The sequence below is a fragment of the Oncorhynchus nerka genome, unplaced genomic scaffold, assembly GCF_034236695.1.
Source record: "Oncorhynchus nerka isolate Pitt River unplaced genomic scaffold, Oner_Uvic_2.0 unplaced_scaffold_29___fragment_4___debris, whole genome shotgun sequence".
NCBI classification, from domain to species: domain Eukaryota; kingdom Metazoa; phylum Chordata; class Actinopteri; order Salmoniformes; family Salmonidae; genus Oncorhynchus; species Oncorhynchus nerka.
In genome coordinates, this window is record NW_027040343.1 from 169,310 (window position 1) to 192,079 (window position 22,770).

Below are 22,770 nucleotides of genomic sequence, written 5' to 3' on the forward strand. Positions count from 1 at the left end.
ACAACACCCGCAATAACATCTGCTAAACACGTGTATGTGACCAATAAAATGTGATTTTGATTTGGGGAAAAAACGTTCTATTTATCAAAGGTGCTTTTGGCTGGGGTCAAAATGACTCCATAGAATTTGAATTTGTTAAAAGTACATATTCATACAGAAACACTAAACCATGATTTAGATTTAACAAGTTGATTGACAAAGTCATGAAAAATTGGAAGAATTGAACAAACCATATTTTGAGGATGATAAAAGATATGCCTCTGGGGTCAAAATGATCCATGTCTGAAGTATGGTTCAATGCAAATATGTACTGGGTGTAAAGTTTGTTTTAAATTCTCCCTCGTTAAACACGAATCAATCAACACATGCTTCTCTTTGAACGACTTAATACAATATTAAACGTTTGGTTCCTCAACTGCGTTGCCCACTCCAGTCAGCAGATGGCTGCCAGTGTGACGTATAATCTAGTGGACGGGACGCTCCTTCAACAACAACAGCTAGTCAGACACCTCGGTAGCTTTCTTTCAGGAGGTGCCAAGATGGCGGCTTGAACAGACGCTTTTTTACCGAGCTCCATAACAAACTTCAGAAAGAAAACAAAAAAAAACAAGTTTACAGTCATTACTATTTTTATTTGTTCAAGATATAACACCTTTCCTGTGACTGGAATGATAATGGGGTCATTTATTTCGGCATGTCCATGCAAAGTCATGACAAAAAAGAAAGGAAGAAGTTAGCCGTTCTATTGCTAATCAACAAGAGAGAAACGTGTTTATAGACAACTGCCATAACTACGCTTGGCCTATGGATAATATCATGCTTTCGAATGCTGTTGAAGATGACGATGACGAATTCTCCTCTTTACCGGTTACTCCGTGCAAACCTCCACCCTCCAAAAACCCCAACATGAACTCTGACATCGTGGCTACCCTCTCCTTACTCATCAACTCTAGGTGTTACGCCATTGAGAAAATGGTAGGCGCGAATACCATGGTTATCGAAGGCTTGAGAAAGACTGTGGAGTTTGCATGTGGTGAAATCAAGGATGTGAAAACGAGAGTGGCAAAAGTTGAAAAGAATGTGGAAAGGGTGGAAAAGAATAACAATGTCTACCATAGAGGTTTCACTGATCTGGAACAATACACAAGAAGATGGAACCTGAGACTCTACGTCGGAGAATGAAGATGTGCGAGGAGAGGCTATCTGCATCTGCCAAGAAGTTTTGCCTGCAGAGAAGAACAAAGTTGGTGATACCATCGACGTTGTGCATCGCCTCGGCAAGAAGCAACAGCAAAACGATTCAAGACCTAGGGGTATCATCATCCTCTTCACTGCCAGATTCTACAGGGATGCTGTCTGGAAAGCTGCTAGGAAGAACGCCTTCCTTCAGAGCCATGGTATGCGTTTCGCCGAGCATCTCAGCCCAGAAGACATATTTACATTTACATTTTTACATTTAAGTCATTTAGCAGACGCTCTTATCCAGAGCGACTTACAAATTGGTGCGTTCACCTTAAGACATCCAGTGGAACAGCCACTTTACAATAGTGCATCTAAATCTTTTAAGGGGGGGTTTAGCAAAATATTTTAAAAGATATGCGAGGAAAAATATGTAAAAACAATATATACAAGGAACACGACAGGACGAAGACGTCTGACTGCTACGCCATCTTGGATAGAAAAAATCAATCAGGGAATGCTTTCTCAAAACCATCTTATGGCTAAATTCTTCGTTAGAACCATTGGATGCCTTAAAATACGTTTGGGAAAACGGGCCCAGATATCCAGGTTCCTCCTCTTCTCCCTCCTCCTCCTTTTTCAATGTAACAGTCATCTCTCCCTCCTCTTTCACTCCATAAACTGCATCCTCCTCTCCTTTTACTGTAACATCCTCCTCCTCTTTCACTCTGAACGCGTCCTTCTCTTCTTTCACAGTAACCTCACTCTCTACTTCTTGTTTTACTGTGATATCCTCCTCTCCTTTAGCAGGGGAGTAGCTTGGTGACCGGATGGTCGGGGATGTTAGCTAGGCTAATGCTAACTTAACCAGCCCGCTAGCTGACTAATAACAACACCGTAAATATGAAATAAAATCGGATAACTAACCAGACGATAGAAGTGGGTTTAAAACACAGTGGCTAATATACACTAAAGCGTCTAAAGTAACGTATTGTTTCGGCTATTTTGTCTAGCAAGCTACCGAGGTGGCTGACTAACTGTTGTTACTGCTGTTGAAAGAAGCGTTCTGTCCACTAGATTATACGTCACACCAACAGCATAACCTTAAATTCCCAGACCGCCATCTACTGACTGGAGTGGGAAACGCAGTTGAGTAAAATGTATATTGTATCTTCAGATAACAAGTTAAAGTGTAGGAAGCATTAGTTTTTACTCACCAGTGTAACAATACAGTGTGGTTAAAGACTTAGTAAGCTAGTTGTAGTCACGATGTCGTTACCTATAAGTACAAACAGTTATGTTTTTGCGTTATTACATATTTATTAACTTATTTTGTGAACGCTTCCAAACTACCCACAATGCAGTATTTCCTCACGTCATATGGATGATCAACTCTGTGCTACTGCAGTTTTTGGAGTGAAGAAGGAAGGGAGATTACTGTCACATTGAAAGATGAAGAGGTGGAGATTGAAGATCTGATTAACACCAGTAAGTACCGCCTTAAATTAGTTTTTTACTTTCGATATTCTGAGTTGGCTCGTCAATACCTCTTCAACGGAGGGCCCTGGGATGACGACTGATATGTCTAGAATCAGACGACGCAGAGAGCAAGCTACCCCTTGTTTTCTCTGTTCCGTTTCCAAAAAGTGACTTAACATATATAATTGAGAAGGGTCTATCTGCTGACCGCAGACTGGGGGGCACGGCATTGTTACGGAGTCTAGTTGATAGGTAATCGACTAGCCGGACTGTTCCCCGGACTTCAGTTGTAGCCATTTGTACAATGTACAAACAAGGCTATTGAACCTGACATTGGTGTCTGTCGTTATTCCTTTATCTAACATATCATACTGAAACATGGTATCAGAAGTGGCTCGGAAAACACACGTTTGTTATTTTTGTAGCTAAGTACAGTATAGGTGCAGTTACGTTCCATATGCGAACACACGCCGTTCCCTACTCACAACACTGATCAACTCGTTGTTAGCTGCCTAGCTAGCATCACTACCTACGTCGATGACTGAAGGCAAAGACATCTCATATTCCATTGCTATGGCAGAGAACATTCCGCCACCAAATCCCATGGTTCTCACAGGGGACTGGAATACTAATTGGGACAACTTCAGGGATGAATTCGAGGACTATGCGCTGGCGACCGGTCTACATGAGAAACCCAACGAGGTACAAGCGGCAACTCTGAGGAGTTTAATGGGCAGCGAATGCAGGCATATCTACCGGCACAATCTCACCCTCACAGCACGTCAACAATGTGATGCAAAGGCTATATTGGATGCATTGGAGAATTACTTCAAACCCGCCAGAAACGTAATTTATGAGCGGTTCGTTTTCGGAAGCTGTAAACAGGAAGAGGGTGAGTCAGTACACAACTTTGTAACCCGTTTGAGAGAGAAATCCGCCACTTGTGAATACGGGGGATTGAAAGATGAATTGATTTGTGACAAAATAGTGCTGGGAATTGCAAATGAGGATACACGCCGGGGTCTACTGAGAGAGAGAGACTTAACATTAGTAACTGCCATTGAAATGTGCCGCACTGCTGAAGTCACTGACATGAGAATGAGAGCAATGGAAATCGAAACCCCACTTGCTAGTCAGACATTCAGACTAAACCAATCGAGGCAGAGCAATTCACCACGAACGGTGAACACAGAGAGCCCCGTAGCATGTAAATACTGTGGGAATACACACACACGTGGCAAAGAGCACTGCCCTGCCTACGGAAAACCATGCAGAGCTTGTGGAACTAATAATCATTTTGCAAAAGTGTGTCTCAAAAGCAAAAGAAGGGTGAGTGAGGGCAAGATTCACTGTGTTGATGATGTCATTCAATGTTCAGAGCTGAAAAGTGAAAGTGACATTTACATGCATGAATCCATTGGGGCTGTACACTCAAGAGGGAAGAAATGGTTTGTGACACTACGATTACACAACAAGCAACAACAATGTCAACTGGATTCTGGTGCTACATGCAACGTAATGAGCTACAAAGACAAAATCAATCTGGCACCTGACACACATCTATTGCCCAGCGATACTAGACTAAAGCTCTACTCAGGAGAGCTAATGAGCTCTATGGGCACCTTTGAGACCGAATGTGTTATTCGGGGACGCAAACACAAGCTGGAGTTTGAGATTGTAAAAACCAGTCAACATCCTCTCCTCTCAGGCTCTACATGCGAACGCCTGGGACTGATGCAGTTCACTGTACCAAATGACCTGCACATTGTGGATCATGTCCAGCATGGACCCCTGTCCAAAGAACAACTACTTAGCAGATATGACGATGTATTCAACATGCCCGTTGAATCTGTGCCTGGGGAGGTACACTTTGAAGTGGATGAGAGCATCACTCCAGTCCAGTGTGCTCCTCACAATGTGCCCATTGCAATGAAAGTGGCTGTGAAGGCCCAGCTGGACAAGTATGAGGCCGATGGCCACATGACATCTGTGACTGAACCAACTGACTGGATCAGCAATATGGTCATAGTGAAAAAACCAGAGAAGCTGAGGGTCTGCATCGACCCAAAGCATCTGAACCAAGCACTGAAACGATCCCACTACATCATGCCGACACTAGAGGATGTCCTCTATAAGCTTCCCAAGGCCAGGATTTTCACCTTGGTGGATGCCCGAGATGCATTCCTTCAATGCAAGCTGGATGAAGAAAGCAGCCTCATGACTACTTTCTGGACCCCCTGGGGTCGGAAACGCTGGCTCAAGCTCCCGTTTGGTGTCTCGGTGGCGCCTGAGATATACCAACGTAAGCAGCATGAGTTACTGGCTGGGCTCAAGGGCATTGAACCCATCGCAGATGATGTCCTGATCGTAGGCTGTGGTGACACAGACGAAGAAGCAGTACGCGACCACGATGTGAAGCTCCTGGCACTGATGGAGCGCTGCCGATCAGTTAAGCTTCGCCTTGGCCTGAAGAAGCTGCAGTTCAAGGTGAAAGACGTCCACTTCCATGGCCACATTCTCTCGGCAAAAGGCCTGAAGCCGGACCCAGACAAGGTCAGAGCGATCCTCGACATGCCAAACCTGTCAGATGCAAAAGGAGTACAGCGTCTCATCGGCTTTGCAAACTATCTTGCAAAGTTCATGCCACACCTATCAGCAGTCTGTGAGCCTTTGCGCCGGTTGCTGGACAAAGACACACCATGGCACTGGTTACCCAAGCACGAGGCCGCAGTGCAGGAGATGAAATCTCTGGCTTCATCCATGCCAGTGTTGCGCTACTACGACGTCATGAAGCCTGTCACAATCCAGAGCGACTCCAGCCAAAGGGGACTTGGATGCTGCCTTATGCAGGAAGGCCAGCCCGTTGCGTTTGCCTCGAGAGCGCTCACCCCCACCGAACAAAACTATGCACAAATTGAGAAAGAGTGCCTCAGCATCGTCTTCTCCTGCCAGCGATTCCATCACTACATTTTACATTACATTTACATTTAAGTCATTTAGCAGACTACTTATATGGGCGAGACCTGGTCATCGCTGAAACTGACCACAAACCACTCATTGCCATATTCAGTAAACCTCTCCTCAACGCGCCCAAGAGGCTTCAAAGCATGCTCCTGACTCTGCAAAACTACAGCCTGAAGGTAATTTACAAGCCAGGACCAGAGATGTACATCAGCGACACACTGAGCAGGGCAACAACACAATGTACAGGCAGAGGCACTGTCTATCAGCGGCAGGCCATCTGTTCGCTACAGCAGGAACAACAAGATGTTCAACAGATCAATCAGGCAGACTACTTAAACGTCACAGATCACCGCCTAGCCCAGATAAGGCAACACACTGACAAGGACGAACGCCTACAGTCACTGAAGTCCATGGCTCTCGCAGGTTGGCCATACCTGAAAGAGGAGACCCCTTTCACAGTGAGAGAATACTGGACCTTTCGAGATGAGATCAGCGTGCAAAATGTGGTCAGAAGGTCATTATTCCCAAATCACTACGTCCAGAGATGCTTACCCGCATACACTCCAGTCACGTTGGAGGTGATGCATGCTACCGCCAGGCTCGTGAAACATTATACTGGCCAAACATGCAAGCAGAAATTAAAGACTTTGTCAGCAACTGTACCACATGCAACGAGTACGCTCATGAACAGCAAAAGGAAACCATGATGTCACACGAACTGCCCACAAGGGCCTGGCAAATCGTCAGCATGGACTTATTCAGCCACAGACAAAAGGACTATCTTCTCATCGTTGATCACTACTCTGACTTTTGGGAAATTGAACTGCTCCCTGACTTGTCTGCAGAGACGGTCATAAAGTGCTGCAAGGCGCAGTTTGCAAGGCAAGGTCAGCCTGACAAGGTAATCACGGACAATGGCCCACAATTCACTGCACACGTGACCACGTGACCTCCTCTCCAAGACACCCAAAAGCAAATGGCAAGGCAGAATCAGCTGTCAAGATTGCAAAAAACCTGTTAAGCAGGGCCTTGCGCGACAGCAACGACCCATGGAAAGTGATCTTACAGTGGAGGAACACACCCACTGAAAACATGGACAGCAGCCCAGCACAACACCTTCTGTCCAGACGTCTGAAGACTTCCATCCCCGTAGCTAACAAGCTACTTGAGCCCTGCGTCATGGTTGGCGTCACGGACAAACTGCGTCACAGAAAGCAGCTCGCTAAGTGCTTCTACGACCGGACTGCTCGGGACCTACCAGAGCTGGAGGTGGGTGAAACGATAAGGATGAAACCGCTGCCGGGAGACCACACAGGACTTTGGAGACTGGGCACATGCCTGCAGAGAGTTGCACCACGTTCTTACCTGGTGGATCTGCGCGTAGCAGAGCAGACAAACCAGAACACGCCATACACTCACCTAGATGAGCTGGATCACAGTCCAGGCCTAAGGGTAAGGGATGCAGAATTGAGACATGGGCCAACTGAAGGTGAGGCTTTTACCCCACCAAGCTCTCCAGCTCGTGCCCCTAATCCTACCCCTGTTAGAGCCAATACTTACTCACGGGTGGGTCGGCTGTGCAAGCCACCGGACAGGCTTACTCTGCAAGCAAGGGACTGTTAGGCATGTAGTGATTTTCTTGTAGTGATTATTTACGACACACCGAGTCCCCCAATAGTGCCATGTGAGAGTTGGGTTGGCTACACCAAAGATTATGGATATACTGACAAGATGTCTCTCCAACCTAACAAGGGGAGTCGTTGTCCACAAATAGGCACTGTGGGTTGTCTAGCTCCGCCTATCCTTTCTTTGGATTGGTGGATACATCTTCTTATTGTAAACTATTGTTTATATTCTATGAGGGTTGTTGACGGCAACCACCTGTATTCTATGGAGAGAGATGCTAGGCTACTAGCATGAATATGCATAGCGATCTGGAGACAACTCCTATAGTGTTTTGTCGGTATGTCACTCTGTCCACATAACAACTTAATCATTACGAAACTTATGTTCGTTCAAGTAATCCTCACGTAGCAATTAAGCCATTCATTTGGTTGTTGACCAAATTCGACACTTTCCACATTGGGTTGAAAAATTGTTTCCACTTGGATCCAACCTACTGTAGTCTACGGGCATGACCTAGAGAGATACAACCTACTGTAACCTACTGGCATGACCTAGAGAGATACAACCACTTGGATACAACCTACTGTAACCTACTGGCATGACCTAGAGAGTTACAACCTACTGTAACCTACTGGCATGACCTAGAGAGTTACAACCTACTGTAACCTACTGGCATGACCTATAGAGTTACAACCTACTGTAACCTACTGGCATGACCTAGAGAGATACAACCACTTGGATACAACCTACTGTAACCTACTGGCATGACCTAGAGAGTTACAACCTACTGTAACCTACTGGCATGACCTAGAGAGATACAACCACTTGGATACAACCTACTGTAACCTACTGGCATGACCTAGAGAGATACAACCTACTGTAATCTACTGGCATGACCTAGAGAGTTACAACCTACTGTAGACTACTGGCATGACCTAGAGAGACACAACCTACTGGTGCTTACTGGCATGACCTAGAGAGCTAAAGTTGTAAAATTCCTGGATTTTAAATGAATATTTTCTAGTAATAATGATCATTTGTATCTTCCTATCCACATGTGGATCCCTCTCCTTTGTCGTCCTCTCTACACCAATAACAGACAGCTACTGTGGGTCTCCCAAATCACGGCCGGATGTGATACAGCCTGGATTGGAACCAGGGACTGTAGTGACGTCTGTTGCACTGAGATGCAGTGACTTAGACCGCTGCGTCCGTGTGTGTGTTTAACTTTTTAACTATAAAATTAACCCTAAAATTTTAAATATCGGTTATCGGTATCGTTTTTTGGGACAAGGAAAATATTGGCCAAAAATGTAATATTGGAGCATCCCTTTATTCTAAAATTGATTATTATTTTTTAAATCCTCATCAATCTACACACAATACCCCATAATGCCATCACAATACCCCATAATGACATCATAATACCCAATAATGACATCACAAAACCCCATAATGCCAAAGCAAAAACAGGTTTAGATTTTTTGCAAATTTTTGGGAAATGTAAGTTTCAGATAGTTTAACCCATTAGAGTCTAAGCCTTGTCTGAGGGGGAGGTCCTTCTAAGCTATATGGAATTGTTTTAAGAAGTTTTAAATAACATGAAGGGCTTCCCCAGTATAGTACTGTTTTAAGGTTATACCAAGGATAATTAGGCTTTCTGATTTTGAATTGTAAGACTCCTTGAAGTATCAACCAAAAATATTCATAAGTAAATTTATGTCACATTATTAGGCCATACTGCTATAACCCATAGTAACACATTGGATAACATTCACAACATGGAACAACAGTAACCATAGTAACACATTGGATAACATTCACAACATGGAACAACAGTAACCATAGTAACATTGTTTCCCCCAAAACATCTAAAGGAAGTTTGTTCTGAAGTGTCTGGTTTCCTAATTAGCAGGGAGGAGTTTCTACAACCAGATATACTACATCCATAACTAGTGGTTTCCTCATTACCAGATATACTACATCCATAACTAGTGGTTTCATCATTACCAGATATACTACATCCAAAACTAGTGGTTTCCTCATTACCAGATATACTACGTCCATAACTATCGGTTTCATCATTAGCAGGGAGGAGTTTCTACAACCAAATTGCATTTGCACTGCCCTCGTGCCGCAATTTTATTAAACACAGAAAGGGGCCTATATTGGAGACCAAGAGTCGTCTTGCACAACGCTTACAGTTTCAACAACATGAATAACTTATTTCAAGTCTACAAGCTTAGATGTGAAAACAAGACAATATGACTGTTCTTGCTCATTTTAAGACAAATGTCAGATAATCATTATATTCATTACAGACGTCGATTGTTGTACAACATCATGGCTACGCTGTTGGCATCACTTTTTACAGTGGATTTCTGCTGTTGTTGGCCTTTATCTATCTGTCTGACTTTGTTGTTCACACAGGAGAGAGAAGTGACTACCGTGGGTCCTCTGGGGAGCCTCAACAACCTCATGACGATGACAAGGCAGAGAAGAGTCTCTCCACATCAGAACACCTTAAGAAACACCTGCAGAGAGCCACAGGGAAGAAACCTCGCTGCTGCTCTGATGGTGGGAAGAGGTTCACCTCCTCAGGAGGCATTAAAATTCATCTGAGAATCCACACAGTAGAGAAACCTTATAGCTGTACTCAATGTGGAAATAGTTTTTCTCATTCAACCAGCCTGACATCACACCAAAGAACACACACAGGAATGTTATCTTATATGTGTAGCTGTGGTCAATGTGGGAAGAGTTATACTCGGGTAAGCAGCCTGATATCACACACAGGAGAGAAACGAGAGAAACCGTATAGCTGTGATGAATGTGGGAAGAGTTTTTACATCTAGGCATCTTATTGTACACCAAAGAACACACACAGGAGAGAAATCGTAAAGCTGTACTCAGTGTGGGAAGAGTTTTTTAAAACATTTAACCATCTGAAGATACACCAGAGAACACACACAGGAGAGAAACCTTTTAGCTGTACTCAATGTGGTAAGAGTTTTACTCAGCTAACCAGCCTGATATCACACCAGAGAACACACACAGGAGAGAAATCTTATAGCTGTACTCAATGTGGGAAGAGTTTTGTTCAATCTGGCAATCTGACAGTACACCAGAGAACACACACAGGAGATAAATATTATATGTGGTCAATGTGGGAAGAGTTTTGTTACATCTGGCCATCTGAAGATACACCAGAGAACACACACAGGAGAGAAATCTTATAGCTGTAATCAATGTGACAAGAGATACTCTGATAAAAGATCTCTGATCAAACATCAGAAAATACATGAAGGAGTTGTTTCATGATATCAATGAATTAGTAGGAGTATTTGAATAATGTCACAAATGTAGAAGCCTAAACGTTTGCCCCCTGTTCTATTGATTTCAACATGATTTGAATATTAGCCTCAGGGGGGAGATCCAGGCTCTGAATTGGAAGAGTACTATTTATGTGATTTAACAAAAAGTGACTAACACAAAAAGAGCTGTGTTACACTTACCACATTGGTGACCCACTTGAATCAAAATGCAACACTTCAAAATGTAGCGAGCTGTTTTCTACAAGTTGTCCTCTAACCAGGGATATACACATTACGTGTGGTTTTTGACAGGACGTGCAACCTCATCTCTCTCCTCTCGCACAAATGATTTCAACATGATTTTGATGAGTTATGACAAAAAAGTGTTGCGTTCCTTTTTTTTAGCGACCCCTACATTTAAATGCATCACTCCAAAATGTAGCTGACTGTCTTCTGCAGGTTGTCCTCTAATCAGTGAGGTAAAAGATATCTCCCATTTCCATGTGTTTTTTTAGATGTTAGTTTCAACAGCAAGTACAACGTGATCTCCCCCTAATCGATATCAAAACAACAGGGTTTTTGGTGCTTGTGTCCATGGTGAGGACAACTTGGTTTCTGATTGTCTCAAGGTTTGGCAGTCAAAAAGATTTGTGTTTTGCCAGTGCATTCCATGGATCACAAATTATTTTGAATTTCCGTATTAAAGATGAGTTATGTTTGGGCTTGTTCCAAGGGGACGAGAGTTCTAGAAGCTAGTGGGTTTTAGGAAGGAGAGGAAGGTCTTCAGAGGAGAGGAAGGCTGAGGAGGGATGGAAGGATGAATTTGTCAGTCAGTCAATAAAGTGTAGAGCTGCTGTCTATGCAATGGATTATGGTCACTGTAGTTAATTACGTTTTATGCATGAAACTATGGAGGATATTGGCCTGTTGGAAACTACAACTCCCTACTACATCACACAGTTCAGTCTGGGTCTGATTTATCTCTAGAGAAACTACAACTCTCTACTACATCACACAGTTCAGTCTGGGTCTGATTTATCTCTAGAGAAACTACAACTCTCTACTACATCACACAGATCAGGCTGGGACTGATTTATCTCTAGATTTGCTCTAGACACACCCATCGGCCAGACTCATAGTACAGAATGAATGACTGTCTGCCCAGTTCAACATCAGTTCACCATCTCACCTCATACTGTATTGGAGCAGCAGCAGCTGACTGCCTGGTTCAACGTCAGTTCACCGTCTCACCTCATAATGTATTGGAGCAGCAGCAGCTGACTTGATCGTTGACGCTAATCATCATGTTTTGAATCTGAGAGTAAATAGAGCCGACTACAACTCTAAAAAATGAAGGGTCCAAATGGAGTTGTTCTCAGATCCCCTAAGAACCGTAGGGTTCTTGGTCAATGAAAAACAGGGGAACCTCCGTTGTTGCTGGACTTCTTCCGGGAACTTCGCAATTACAACTGAAAACTATGGTGACAAGTTTGGATGCGACAACAAGTTAAAAAGGTTAAGTTGGGTCGGTGTTTGGCTTTGAATATGTCTAGAAATAATGTATATCATAATATAACATACTGATAATGAATAACGAAGGCAATGATGGTTTTCTGTGAATATCTTCCATAAGGTTACTTTAGTTAATTACCGTAAATATTAGAAAGTCGGGTTTGACCGTCGGCGTTGTATGAGCTACAGTACAGTACCGTTATCTAGCTAGATAACGTTATGTCCTAACTAGGCACAACTAGGTTTGGATTATTTCCCTCAACTATATTCTTTCCCATATATTGTATATCGTTTCCATGAAGCCAACATGGCTTTACACTTATTAACGTAAGTTTCCAATCTAGAGCAGTTCTCACTTTTGTGATAATGAACTAGCTAACGTTAACTAACTAACTATCTAATTAACTAACTAACTAACTAACTAACTAAGGACGGTGACCTGTCCAGACGAGATGTTACAACGAACTGAATCGTCAATGGAGGTCTTCCTCTTTATATAGCCTGCTACAGCATGCAATACTATTAACTCACAAGGGGGCATAACGTTACATGGACAATACTATCCCATTTTGGAAACGTTACATGGACAATACTGTCCCATTTTGGAAACGTTACATATACAATACTATTCCATTTTGGAAACGTTACATGTACAATACTATCCTATTTTGGAAACGTTACATTTACAATACTGTCCCATTTTGGAAACGTTACATTTACAACCTATCCCATTTTGGAAACGTTACATTTACAATACTGTCCCATTTTGGAAACGTTACATGTCCGCCCCCTTGTGGAGGGAAATTAATATCTTAAATGGTAGCTGTAGATGGGATTCAAAAGCATAATGGTATTAATACAGTGTCTAGACTACCTCTTTTGTATAAATGCCCTTCAGAATCCAAACACAAGTATTGCCACACAGCAAAATGTTGCGTATAATCTTTCAAGTCACCCTGATAAAATATTGAACAATTTCTTTACAAAGATATCTTGAAATGTGATATTTGGCCTGTATTTGTTTTATTTATTTTTTAGTTCACCTTTATTTAACCAGGTAGGCTAGTTGAGAACAAGTTCTCATTTACAACTGCGACCTGGCCAAGATACACATAGCAGTGTGAACAGACAACACAGAGTTACACATGGAGTAAACAATAAACAAGTCAATAACACAGTAGAACAAAAATAAGAAAAAAATAGTCTATATACATTGTGTGCAAAAGGCATGAGGAGGTAGGCGAATAATTACAATTTAGCAGATTAACACTGGAGTGATAAATGATCAGTACTGTTACTGTTATGGCAGTACTGTATTGGCTAGTGCTTTCTCCAATATGTTCTTCTATTTTACATTACATTGTATGTCGATGCCATTTATCTTTAAATATGTATTTCATGTATATATATATTTTAATGCTTGCAAGACTATTCTTTGACACATTTTCTCTTCCTTTGAAATTCTTATAGGACAGAACATGGACACAATGCAATTGGGATCAAGAAGAAGGTACAGATATGTTGTAGGACAGCTGCATTTTAAGTGAACGTTTAACCTACATAGCAGTCAAAACAAACTGACATCTATTAGCATACAAATGTGTGCAAATGATCTTTTCAGATCTTCTCAGAAATGAATCAAGTCCATAGAATGGATATAGACACAGATAATTCAAGGACTATCAGAGGTAGAGAGGCGAGGCAGGGGTGAGGACATCATCCTGCTATTTTAACAGTCCCTGAAGGACAATACAGAAGAGGTATTTGCTCTTATTCCTTCCCTTTCTCTAATGTATTTTGTAATAAAATTAGCAAGATCATTGCTTTACTTTACTAGGACTGGAAACCACAGCAGTGATTCTGCTGCCTATCTGTGCCTCGGGGTAGACTCAGGGTAGACTAGTGGTTAGAGCGTTGGAATAGTAACTGAAAAGTTGTAAGTTCAAGTCTGTCGTTCAGCTCCTGAACAGGCAGTTAACCCACTGTTAGGTAGGCCGTCATTGAAAATAAGAATTTGTTCTTAACTGACTTGCCTAGTTAAAAACATTTTTTTAAAGACAGTGGCCTTTATGCCCGTGACAAGGTATGCCTATGCACAAATAATCTGTTTCTTCATAAACATAGGAGTGCATGCTTATATAAACCTACAGCTGAAAATTTTTTATGTTAATTGTATTAATCTTTTCTTACTTTTGTCGACATAGATTTCAACGCTCTTCAATGCACACCGGCAGAAATCTATTTCACCATGAGATCGAAATCTTGCTGGCCTTTGATGGGGAGAACATCCACGCCCTCGAGGACGTCCCCATGGGACTTGGGCTCTGATTGGGCTGAATCTCCACTGGGATTTTCTGCCTCTAACCCAATTACAGGGGCTGAGTCACTGTCTTACTGGTGCTCTCTCATGCCGTCCCTAGGTGGGGTGCGTCACTTGAGTGGGTTGAGTCACTGACGTGATCTTCCTGTCTGGGTTGGCTCCCCCCTTGGGTTGTGCCGTGGCGGAGATCTTTGTGGGCTATACTCGGCCTTGTCTCAGGATGGTAAGTTGGTGGTTGAAGAAATCCCTCTAGTGGTGTAGGCTGTGCTCTGGCAAAGTGGGTGGGGTTATATCCTTCCTGTTTGGCCCTGGCCGGGGATATCATCAGATGGGCACGCCCAATTTTTCAGTTTTTGATTTGTTAAAAAAGTTTGAAATATCCAATAAATGTCGTTCCACTTCATGATTGTGTCCCACTTCATGTTGGTTCTTCACAAAAAAATACAGTTTTATATCTTTATGTTTGAAGCCTGAAATGTGGCAAAAGGTCGCAAAGTTCAAAGGGGCCGAATACTTTCGCAAGGCACTGTATAATCTAGTGGACGGGATGCTTCTTCAATATCAACAGCTAGTCAGCCACCTTTGTTCACTCTAACTTTATGGGAAAAGGTTTATTCAATAAATCTAGCAACTCCTCCCATACTTGGAAAATACAGGAATACACACTCAGAGCCTCCTGACTAGGCCCTGTTTACACCTCCAAGGTGCCTCCCTCACACACACTCAGAGCCTACGAGGCTTTTCGAACTACTACACTTTGCATGTTTTGCTCACCTCTTTTTAAAAACGAGGTTTGAGATGTGGTATCCACTCGGCTCGCTGCCTCTCAGATCAAAGGTGGGTCCATCTGCTCCATTCCCAAAATGTGGTCTCCCTGAGATCCCAAGTTAGAGGGATCCCTGATGCACCATTTACCCAGGTCGTCAGGAGTGGTCACCAAGTGAAGATAACCACATTTGGGGATGGTTAATTTCTTTCATATCAACTGAGACAAAATTCACACAAGTCAAGAGTTATTCTTAAACTAAACCTTTATTCACTTAATAAGAGAGTAGGTCAATACAACGTACACATACAAAGTGAATCAATTGAGTGCTCTACGATAGTGATGGCTGGTCGTTGAATCACCCCCAGATGATTCATTGAGAGTCCTGATACAAAAGTACAAAGGTCTGTTACAGCCAAGATACACCCCTTTCAATCTACACGACCAACAACAGATGTATAGAACGGGTCAGAAGGTTATGATTTATATGAAAGATACTTGGCATGGAATAATAAAACATGTATCTTTTGTCAGGCTGAATGTTTGGAATATGAGGTGATTTGAGTCAGGCTTCTTCAGTAGTGGAATAAAGACCATTAGCACTTGAATGTTGTCAAATACTGGAGTGATATCAGATAGTTAATAAAATTGATTATAGACCAATTTATTATACTGCATCCATGTGTATAGGCTGCAAGTATCTCGAAAAGAAGTTGTTTTCATTGAAAAATATTATATATTTTAGATATATTTTCAACTTTCATGCCAGGCATAGTCTTCTTTTCAATTACATTTTGCTAGGTGGGATATCCCCAATGTCAAAACACAGTTTTAACGTGTCCAAATCAATAACCAATATGCAGAAACAGTTTGTGATATATTGAAAAGCTAAACATAAAATTTGCTATATACACAAACTACTGTCACAATAATCATATTATTATAAACGGCACCAAAAACGCTGTTGTTTTGACAAATAGCAATAAATCACTGATATCAACTGGGGGGGAAATCAGGTTGTTCGTGCTGTTGAATCTAACACAACTAAACAAAACACATGGAAATATCTTTTACCTCACTGGTTAGAGGACAACCTGCAGACGACAGTAAGCTACATTTTGGAGTGATGCATTTAAATGTAGGGGTCACTAAACAAAGGAACACAACACTTATTTGTCATAACTCCTCGATATCATGTTGAAATCAAGTGTGCAACAGGAGGGATATGGGGTTACACGTCCTGTTAAACCTGACTGACCAAAAACCACACAGAATCTGGGAATAATGTGTACATCCCTGGTTAGAGGACAATTTGTAGAAAACAGCTAGCTACATTTTGAAGTGTTGCATTTTGATTTAAGTTGGTGGCCAACGTGGTGTGTGTAACACAACCCTTTTTTTGTTAGTAACTTTTTGTTAAATCACATAAATAATACTCTTTCAATTCAGAGCCTGGATTTTCCCCCTGACGCTAATATCCATATCATGTTGAAATCAATAGAACAGGGGACAAAAACATTTAGGGTTCTACATTGTGACATCATTAAAACACTCCTACTACAATGATAAAACATTCTACATTGTGATATCATTAAAACACTCCTACTACAATGTTAAAACATTCTACATTGTGATATCATTAAAACACTCCTACTACAATGTTAAAACATTCTACATTGTGACATTCATTAAAATACTCCTTCTACAATGTTAAAACATTCTACATTGTGACATTATTTAATTGATATCATGAAATAACTCCTTCATGTATGTATTTTCTGATGTTTGATCAGTGATCTTTTATCAGAGTATCTCTTGTCACATTGATCACAGCAATGAGGTTTCTCTCCTGTGTGTGTTCTCTGGTGTACAATAAGATGGTTAGATGTAGTAAAACTCTTTCCACATTCATCACAGCTAAAAGGTTTATTGCCTGTGTGTGTTCTCTGGTGTGATACCAGGTTGCCTGACTGAGTAAACCTCTTCCCACATTGATCACAGCTATAAGGTTTTTCTCCTGTGTGTCTTCTCTGGTGTGATACCAGGTTGCCTGACTGAGTAAAACTCTTCCCACATTGATTACAGCTATAAGGTTTCTCTACCGTGTGTGTTCTCTGGTGTGATTTTAATTGTCCTGAGCGAACAAAACTCTTTCCACAGTCAGAGCAGCTAAAAGGTCTCTCTCCTGTGTGGATTTTCTGGTGAATTTTAATGTCTGCTGAGGAGGCGAATCTCTTCCCGCATTGCGCACAGACATAAGATTTCTCTCCTGTGTGTGTTCTCTGGTGTAATATCAGGCTGAATGACTGAGTAAAACTCTTCCCACATTGAATACAGCTATAAGGTTTCTCTCCTGTGTGTGTTCTCTGATGTAATATCAGGCTGGATGACTGAGTAAAACTCTTCCCACATTGAATACAGTTATAAGGTTTCTCTCCTGTGTGCGTTCTCTGGTGTTTAGTCAGCCCGCTAGAAGTAACATATCTCCTCCCACATTGATCACAACCATAAGGTTTCTCTCCTGTGTGTGTTCTCTGGTGTGATTTTAAACATCCTGAAGAAACAAAACACTTTCCACAGTCAGAGCAGCAGTGAATTCTCTTCCCTGTGGGTCTCTGCAGATGTTTCTTGGGGTGTCTTGATCTGGAGAGACTCTTCTCTGCCTTGTCAGCGTCATGAGGTTGTTGAGGCTCACCAGAGGATCCACGATAGTCACGTCTCTCTCCTGTGTGAGCAACAAAGTCAGACAGATGGTTGAAGGCCCACAACAGCGGAAATCCACTGTAAAAGGTGATGCCAACATCGTAGCCATGATGTTGTACAACAATTGACGTCTAAAGAATGTTAAAATTATTTGACAATTGTCTTAAGACAGTCAAGTCAGAAAGAATAGTAATATTTTGTCTTGTTTTCACATTAGTAGTAACATCGATGATTGTAGGCTAGAAATAAGTTATTCATGTTGTTGAAACTCTAAGCAGTGTGGCAGAAGACTTTTGGTCTCCAATACAGGCCCCTTTCTGTGTTGCTAAAATTGCGGCACGAGGGTGTAAACAATTTGGTTGTAGAAACTCCTCCATGCTAATGAAGAAACCACTATTTACCAATATCGATTTTAGTTTTTCACAATGTATCCTGAATATTACACCGCAATTTGTGTCTATATATGGAAAAATACACGTAAATAATTGGTTGGCCAAGATTGATTTCAGTTGGGGACAGCACTAGAACATGATTTTGGTGCTCCCGAGTGGTGCAACGGTCTAAGGCACTGCATTTCAGTGCTTGAGGCATCACTACAGACTCTGGGCCGAATCCAGGCTGTATCCCAACCGGCCGTGATTGGGAGTCCGACAAGGAGGCGCACAATTGGCCCGGCATCGTCCGGTTTTGGACGGTGTAGGCCATCATCAATACAGGTAACAAGTGGAGGACAAAGGAGCCTTTTAAAGAAGGTCTGTGAGAGCCAGAAATCTTGCTTGTTTGTAGGTGACCAAATACTTATTTTCCACCATAATTTGCAAATAAATTCATTAAAAATCCTACAATGTGATTTTATGGATTTTTTTTCTCATTTTGTCTGTCATAGTTGAAGTGTACCTATGATGAAAATTACAGGCCTCTCATCTTTTTAAGTGGGAGAACTTGCACAATTGGTGGCTAACTAAATACTTTTTTGCCCCACTGTATTTCTAATGTGGTGCTTCTTGTTCACGGAGGGTAATTCATGCTAATGTAATTTTTTTAAGCTGTTAAGAATTTGTTCTAGTTAAATAAAGGTTAAAAAAGAAAATGTAATAAAGTGTTTTATGATAAAGCGTTTTCTACAAATCCGTCAAGGCACCAACTTTGAGAAGGTTCTAAAATAAAGGTTTCAAACCAATTCATGAATGTAATGGAATCTAGGTATGTTTCGCCTTTAATGTAATTGAATCAAGGTATATTTCACCTTTAATGTAATTGAATCTAGGTATGTTTCACCTTTAATGTAATTGAATCTAGGTATGTTTCACCTTTAATGTAATTGAATCTAGGTATGTTTCGCCTTTAATGTAAGGGCATGAAAAAAGAAATGGCAGAATATTATACAATGACTTATTAATAGATCTAACAATTTCGCCTCCACCGGAAATCTCCATGGGCAATTCTAGAATATACTACATAGCCTAGAAACCTGGTTAAACTATCATTATGACATCATTGATGAATTCTAGAAAATACTATATAGCCTAGAAACCTGGTTAAACTATAATTATGACATCATGGATGGCCAGTCCTTGTATTCATAGTGTAGTGAATTCAGGGGGTAGCCCTGAGCTGAACTCAAACCTGGGTCCAGCGACTGTCAAGCCAACACTTTATAACTGTTACACCAAGATGTCTGAACTTCTTGATGAGGTGGCTAGGTTTTGGGTTAAGGTTGCTACAATAGATTTATCTATGAATTTGAGAGTGGTTACATTTCTCCAGCCCCCATCCCCCAGCTGTTTACCCAAACCAAGTCTCTGGGCAGCCATTTTGTTATTTTTTAAATCCCAGGTTGTCACTTTAAAAAAGCCATACAACAATCAATCTGCAGTTCAAACAATAACAAAGCTGTAATTCAAATGTAATTCCACCACTGTTTTGCTAATAAGATGATGGATGAGGCTGGAGAAATGTAACTACTCTCAAATTCATAGACAGACCTATGGATGAAAGGACTGACCATCCATGACATCAACATTATAGTTTTAACCATGTTTTGATGCAATACAGTGTTTATTTACATTGTTTCTAAACACTGGAGTAAAAAAAGCGTATTTGGGGTTCTGATGGGGTTCAACAGTTGAACTAAGCTCATGGGTTATATTCTTCAAGAATCAATGGCTATAAATAAACACAATTAAAAAGTCTAAATATGGATGTAGCTATTGTATATTTCCCCTTTAACACCAGACATCAGTTCAACAACTGCAGAGTTTGTGCCTCTGTATTTAAGACAGTACTTACTAGTGTTAATCAGGGCACATTCATCGTTCGATGCCTTAAGATGCCTTTGGGAAATCGGTCCCAGAAATCCAGTTTCCTCCTCTTCTTTTTCCTCCTTTTTCGATGTAATAGTAATCTCCTCCTCCTCCTCTTTCACTCCAAAAACTGCATCCTCTTCTTTTACTGCATCCTCTTCTTTTACTGTAACATCCTCCTCTTTCTCCTCTTCTTTTACTGTAACACCCTCCTCTTTCTCCTCTTCTTTTACTGTAACATCCTCCTCCTCTTTCACTCTGAACGAGTCTGCATCTTCTTTCACTGTAACGTCTTCCTCTTCTTTCACTGAAACGTCTTTCTCTTCTTTCACTGAAACGTCTTTCTCTTCTTTCACTGAAACGTCTTTCTCTTCTTTCACTGAAACGTCTTTCTCTTCTTCTTTCACGGTAACTACCTCACCCTCTACTTGTTTTTGTATTGTAACAGCCTCCTCTTCTTTGACGAGAGATTCTTTCTCCGTCCAGCAGACCCCCTCTTCTTTAGCAGGAGGAGAGTTGCTTAGTGAGCTCATGGTCGGAGATGTTAGCTAGCTAGGCTAATGCTAACTTAACCAGCCCGCTAGCTGTCTAATAACAACAACACAGTAAATATGTAATTAAATCGGATAACTAACTAGACGACAGAAGTGAGTTTAAAACACTGGATAATATACACGTAAGCGTCTATTGAGCTTTATTGGTTCGTCTATTTTGTCTAGCAAGCTACCGAGGTCGCTGACGAACTGTTGCTGCTGTTGAAAGAAGCGTTCCGTCCACTAGATAATACGTCACACCAACAGTACCGTAAATCCTCACACCGCTATCTGTTGACTGGAGTGGGTAACGCAGTTGAGTAAAATGAATATTTTATCTTTAATAACAAGTTAAAGTGTAGGAAGCATTCGTTTTTACTCACCAGTGTAACAATACAGTGTGGTTAACGCTAGTTGTAGTCACGATATTGTTACCTATAAGTACAAACAGTTATGTTTTTGCATTATTACATATTTATTAACTTATTTCCGGATATCTTCTAAACTACCCACAATGCAGTATTTCTCAACGTCATATGGATGATCAACTCTGTGCTACCGTGTTTGTATGCCAGTGTAACGGTGTAATGAAGTTACATTTTAAAAATAGATGTAACATTTATTTAACTAGGCACGTCAGTTAAGAATACATTTTTATTGACATTGACTGTGGTCCTCCCGTAACCTGCTGGTAGCGAAAAACGTAGAGACCACCCCCCAGGCAGTGGCCATGGTAGCCACGGAAGCCCTGGGGTGGTACGAAAGGAAGGGGGCCTCGACCCCAGGCGAAGGGTCCCCCACAACACCCTAGGTCCCGGCGGCCACGGCCTGACAGCGCTGCGGTGCCTAGGGCGATGCGCCTAGGGGAGGGATCTCCTCTGGGCCCCGAAACGGGACGATGATCTATTCAGAAGAGCAGGATGAGGTGAGCTTGATAAAGACTCACCCCGCTCCTGTACAAGGGACTGAAGACAGCTTTTTAACAAAGTGGCTTTTTAACATGTTTTTCATGCCTTAAAAATGTTTTACCTTTGTTAGATCATTAGTACACATTTTAAATGGCTTTTACAGATTCGATGTTTTTACAAAGAAAGTACTTATATTCATGGTTGTTTTCATTGGTTTTAACAACATGTACTTTTTAACAAATTTAAATGTAACGTTTCGAATGCTGTGTTTTATGCTTTGTTGCCGTTTTATGTGTATAAATGATGTAAAAAATGTATGAGCTGTTTTTAAAGGAATTGTGCCAATAAAACTTTTCCAAAAGAAAAAATGGCGCCTCTAGCACTGAGATGCACTGACTTTTTTATTTATTTTTATTTTATTTTATTTTTTAATTTATTTTTTTATTAACAACAAATCAATACATAAAGCACATGAGGGAACACAAACATACATAGATTACAAACAATGGACAATCGAGCTAGGGGGTACAATATCACATTACAATTACACAAGGACCTTAAGGGACATGCATATACTTACAATTCTAACAGCTTTTTTGTTAGTAGAGCATTTAACCGTCTTAAAATACAGTTCAATTTCTTTTTGTAGGATACGAAAATGTGGTTTTCTGTTTGTAAATTTACATTTGTGTATATGAAATTTGGCCAAAAGAATAATGAAATTAATTACATAAAAATGATTCCGCTTATTTCTATTGTATGTAAAGAATCCAAACAGTACATCTCTCCACAATAGTGTAAAATCTTCATAAATGTGTTTAATTATAAACCTACTGATGTCTTGCCACAGTTTTCTTACATGCATACAATGCCAAAAAAGATGCACAACTGTTTCTGGGTGGTCATTACAAAAGGAGCAATTTGAGTTGATGTTTTCCTTAAACTTCTTCATATAGTGGTTGGCAGGATAGTATTTATGAATAATTTTAAAGGAAACTTCCTTAATTTTGTTAACAAGTAGGTATGTTTGTGGCAACATCCAAACTTTTTTCCAACAGATATTATCAATAAATCCATTCCAGTAAGGCATGACATAAGGCATAGATACAACATCCTGCTGAAAAAAGGATCGTATCGCTCTGTTGTTGAATGGACCAAAAGAG

The 22,770-nt window shown here is 41.1% G+C and overlaps 1 protein-coding gene and 2 long non-coding RNA genes across 4 annotated transcripts; 2 read left to right on the forward strand and 1 right to left on the reverse strand.

Annotated features, from left to right (window-relative positions):
- Window positions 1–533: 533 nt before the first annotated feature.
- LOC135570613 (uncharacterized) lies at window positions 534–11,431 on the forward strand. Of its 2 annotated transcripts, none has more exons than XR_010463556.1 (2): window positions 534–975; window positions 9,679–11,431. It is a non-coding gene; the product is annotated as an uncharacterized LOC135570613 (long non-coding RNA). The 2 variants fall into 2 exon arrangements; XR_010463555.1 differs by lacking the exon at window positions 534–975 and adding an exon at window positions 2,546–2,667.
- Window positions 11,432–11,935: 504 nt separating this feature from the next.
- On the forward strand, window positions 11,936–14,781 carry LOC115120126 (uncharacterized). Its single transcript, XR_003862100.2, has 3 exons — window positions 11,936–13,584; window positions 13,696–13,834; window positions 14,279–14,781. It is a non-coding gene; the product is annotated as an uncharacterized LOC115120126 (long non-coding RNA).
- Window positions 14,782–15,407: 626 nt separating this feature from the next.
- Window positions 15,408–20,927, reverse strand: LOC135570611 (zinc finger protein 660-like). The gene is made up of 2 exons (XM_065016555.1): window positions 20,153–20,927; window positions 15,408–17,885 (listed from the first exon to the last, which is right to left on the reverse strand). Exons 1-2 carry the CDS (start codon window positions 20,697–20,699, stop codon window positions 16,924–16,926), a joined length of 1,509 nt encoding a protein of 502 aa, XP_064872627.1. The 5' UTR covers window positions 20,700–20,927; the 3' UTR covers window positions 15,408–16,923.
- Between the last annotated feature and the right edge of the window lie 1,843 nt (window positions 20,928–22,770).

Bases quoted from the DNA above. Each gene is read 5' to 3' on its own strand.
- LOC135570611 (XM_065016555.1), bottom strand. From the start codon at position 20,699: ATGAGCTCACTAAGCAACTCTCCTCCTGCTAAAGAAGAGGGGGTCTGC. The intron at 17,886-20,152 runs GTAAGTACTGTC...TTGCTCACACAG, and splicing joins ATGTGCCCTGATTAACACTA to GAGAGAGACGTGACTATCGT.